Here is a 3,497-nt window from a genome sequence, read left to right as displayed (position 1 = left end):
TTTTTCAAACTTCCGAACGTGCGCGGAACTTTCTTATTCTATCAAATAAGTCGATATAGTCTCAGTAGCATTAAGGGAGCTCATTTATTTTCTTGGAGTTTACTCGTATAACGCTGTAAAATGATACGGAGAGTGACACCGTGTCAAACAACGCTGTGTTAAACTTAGAGTGAAGCTTTACAGTGCGTTTTAAACGATTTCCGAAAAAAGAGAAGGATCATAGAAACATATGTAATAAGAAAAACAATAAAAAGCCAACGTCACGCGGTGTTCCCAGGCGGTCACCCATCCAAGTACTGACCGCGCCCGACGTTGCTTAACTTCGGTGATCGGACGAGAACCGGTGTATTCAACGTGGTATGGACGTTGGCAACGGAATTATCTTAAATATCGAACCCAAACTTGATAAACTGTGTTATCTCTACGTGCGTAACTCAAATTCCTTTGATAAACTAGCTGAGGGATTTCGTAACGCATTTTTTTTCTTCTATATAGTAATTACATATATCAAAATAATACATAGCCTATCTTTCAAGTTGGATCAAACAGCGCACGGTGTGCAAATTTGATTAAAATCGGTTAAATAGTTAATAGGAGTCTATCGCGGACAAACAACGTAACGCTTAATTTTAAGATTAATACATTATTTTAACCGACTTACAAAAAAGGAGGAGGTTCTCAAATCGATTGTATTTTTTTATGTATGTCACCTGAGAATTTTTGACTGCGTGGATCGATTTTGACAATTTTCCCATTAATATTTAATCTAGATCTGACAAGAACTTTTTGAGTTAAAGTATCTAATAATGCGTTAAATACGTGACCATTTCTTCGTCTACTTACATTGTATTGTCGATGTCATCGAAGTCGGTTTTTTTTAAAGCAAACACAAGTTAGCTGTATCAAGATACAGGTATAATAAAATACCAGCATTTACTACACCGATATGAATAGCAAGCCTCAATTTATGTTTTAATTTTATAGTTTATTATTTTAATCAATTGTAATTTGATACAATTAATGCGTTTTAATTTTTAGTAAACTCCAGTAATGTCGGAGCTTAAATACATACTTTTTTTATCCTCTTGTGCGATCTATTCTTCAACCAATCAAATTTTCCCAAATATTCCTTTAAAATTTAAATGAGTCCCGGCTATTTTTTTCCTTTTTTTGTATTTTACGAAGATGACAAACAAGCGTACTACCCATCTAATGGTATGCAGATACCGTAGCTAATAGACATTTGGACTACCAGAAGCATCGCAAACGCGTTGCTGACTCCACCCTCAACCCTGTCCAGGAGCTCTGGCCACCTTACTCACCACAGAACCACAACACTACTTGAGCAGTATTATTTAAAAAAATTCTGTAAGGTTAAGGGTACTTCCCGGTTGAGCTGCTCCTCTAAGGCATTTCCTGTTGTGTCCTACTTTGATGAAATTATTTTAACGGTGCTCATTTTAATATTTATAGTTATTTTTTTAATGATGTATCTTTCCTGAAGCGAAATCGGGCTTTATAAAATTTTCACTCTGCGACGGCATTCCCGACATATATTTGAAGGAGGTGCAGTGTCGCATGTTCCAGAAATGAGGAAAATAAAATAAAGTTTGTATGTCATACTAACATAAATAAAATATATTAGGTCTTTACCTATGAAATTGCCGTTTCGTCGTACTGGCTATTTAAAAACTAAAAAAAAATCGCTAAGAACTCGAATTTCAAATTATTGTTATTTTAAAAATATAGAATTCTTTTTTATAATTAGTCATTTGTTTAATGGTCAGCGTTCTGTTTACATCGCATTTGTACGTTTTCCGTCATCATGGTTATGTTAATAATTCGAGTGATTATGGAGTATGAGTTCCGTCGTCGTAGCAAAGCGGCAGAAACAGCACGCAACATCAACGACGTTTACGGTGCGAACACTACTAACGATCGTACCATCCGTTATTTGTTTGCTCGCTTTCGTTCCGGAAATTTTGACCTAAGAAATGAACCACGTGGTCGGCCGAAAATGTTGGTTGACAATGACGAATTAAAGGTGATTGTAGGGGCTGATGATTCTCAAACTACAGCTGAATTAGCAGCAGCTTTCGAAGTTAGCACTAGAACAATATTGGTCCATTTGCGTCAAATTGGCAAGATAAGGAAACTCGACAAATGGGTGCCTCACGAATTGAATGAACGCCAGCGCGAAATACGCGTCGAGGCGTGCCTTGCACTGCTCAACAGACTCGCACTCGACAGAATCGCATTGTTACTTGTGGCAAAAAATGGATTCTATTCGACAATTGCAAGTACTCAGCTAGTTGGTTAGATCCTGGTTCAGTACCTAAACAATACCCTGAACGAAAAATGACTCCTAAGAAAGTGATGGTAACTGTTTGGTGGTCTAGCACCGGTGTAATTCATCACAATTTCTTACCAAACGGCATGAACATTACTGCAGATATGTACTGTGAAGAACTAAACACAATAATGGGGAAGCTCGCACGTCTCCAACCAGCTTTGGTTAATCGCTCGGCTTCGCTGCTGCACGACAACGCGCGATCTCATACTGCACAGGAGACGGTCTCCAAGTTACAAGAGCTGGGTTTGGAAGTTCTCCGTCATCCACCGTATTCACTAGATCTTGCTCCTACAGACTTCCACTTTTTCCAGAATTTGGATAACTTTTTGGCGGGAAAAAAATTAAATACCCGAGAGGCAGTACAAAATGCCTTTGAAGAGTTTGTTTTGAGTGTGTTGAGTTGTTTTTTTGGTAAGTTACCACTACTTTGGCAAAAATGCATTGATTCCATGGGTAATTAATTTAAATAATAAAATAAAAAAATATTAAAAAAAAGTGCGTTAACTTATTCCATCAAAAACGGCAATTTCATTGGTATTTCATAGGTATTAATAGTAAAAAATAAAAACAGTTTGAATAATGAATTTACCAAGTCAAAAACTTTTATGAAACAACTAGTTCAGTTGGTAAACCTCAACGGAGTCACGCGCGGGTCAATCAAGAGCAGTAGTAATCCGGTTAAATCCGGCTAGATCCGGTTAAATCTAGTTGAACTGTACTATTTGACTATCCCCGATTTGTACAATTATAACTGTAGCTAATGTATGTATTTAGTAGTGACATTTAGCTGATGTAATTTCGCTTAAAGCAGGTGATTGTGCAGTCCTTGTGGGGCTCCCCACCGTGCCTCGGAGAGCACGTTAAGCCATCGGTTCCGCTTATTATCATGTACACCTGATAACGAATTTTTAGTCATAGTTGGAAATGTATCCGCCAACGTGAAGTGGAACAGCGTGGTGGATTAAGCTCTGATCCTTCTCCTACATGGGGAAAGAGGCCTAGCTGTGGGATATTACAGGCTTAAGCGATGTAAATGAATATACTAAAATAATAATAAGTGTGAATTTTTTATGAAATTTGGTATAGAGAAGTTAGCCTGGAATGATTCGAGGCTATTTTTTGTTAGGAAAAGAAATTTTTCCTA

At 37.3% G+C, this 3,497-nt stretch overlaps 2 protein-coding genes and 1 non-coding gene across 3 annotated transcripts; 2 read left to right on the top strand and 1 right to left on the bottom strand.

The window, feature by feature from the left end:
* Nucleotides 1–252: 252 nt before the first annotated feature.
* LOC123664838 lies at nt 253–371 on the bottom strand. Its single transcript, XR_006744943.1, has one exon. It is a non-coding gene; the product is annotated as a 5S ribosomal RNA (ribosomal RNA).
* Nucleotides 372–1,852: 1,481 nt separating this feature from the next.
* LOC123664440 (histone-lysine N-methyltransferase SETMAR-like) lies at nt 1,853–2,320 on the top strand. Its single transcript, XM_045598984.1, has one exon. The coding sequence runs from the start codon at nt 1,853–1,855 to the stop codon at nt 2,318–2,320; it is 468 nt and encodes a 155-aa protein (XP_045454940.1).
* A 38-nt stretch (nt 2,321–2,358) lies between these two features.
* On the top strand, nt 2,359–3,045 carry LOC123664439 (histone-lysine N-methyltransferase SETMAR-like). Its single transcript, XM_045598983.1, has 2 exons — nt 2,359–2,621; nt 2,925–3,045. Exons 1-2 carry the CDS (start codon nt 2,359–2,361, stop codon nt 3,043–3,045), a joined length of 384 nt encoding a protein of 127 aa, XP_045454939.1.
* The last annotated feature ends 452 nt before the right edge of the window (nt 3,046–3,497 follow it).

The sequence above is a fragment of the Melitaea cinxia genome, chromosome 22, assembly GCF_905220565.1.
Source record: "Melitaea cinxia chromosome 22, ilMelCinx1.1, whole genome shotgun sequence".
Lineage (NCBI taxonomy): Eukaryota > Metazoa > Arthropoda > Insecta > Lepidoptera > Nymphalidae > Melitaea > Melitaea cinxia.
Note: the sequence above shows the minus strand (reverse complement) of the source record. Positions and strands in the feature narration are given on the sequence as shown.

Coding starts and splice junctions, on each gene's coding strand:
- LOC123664440 (XM_045598984.1), top strand. CDS start 1,853: ATGGAGTATGAGTTCCGTCGTCGTAGCAAAGCGGCAGAAACAGCACGC.
- LOC123664439 (XM_045598983.1), top strand. CDS start 2,359: ATGACTCCTAAGAAAGTGATGGTAACTGTTTGGTGGTCTAGCACCGGT. Junction 2,622..2,924: donor GAAGTTCTCCGTCATCCACC/GTATTCACTAGA, acceptor AAATAAAAACAG/TTTGAATAATGAATTTACCA.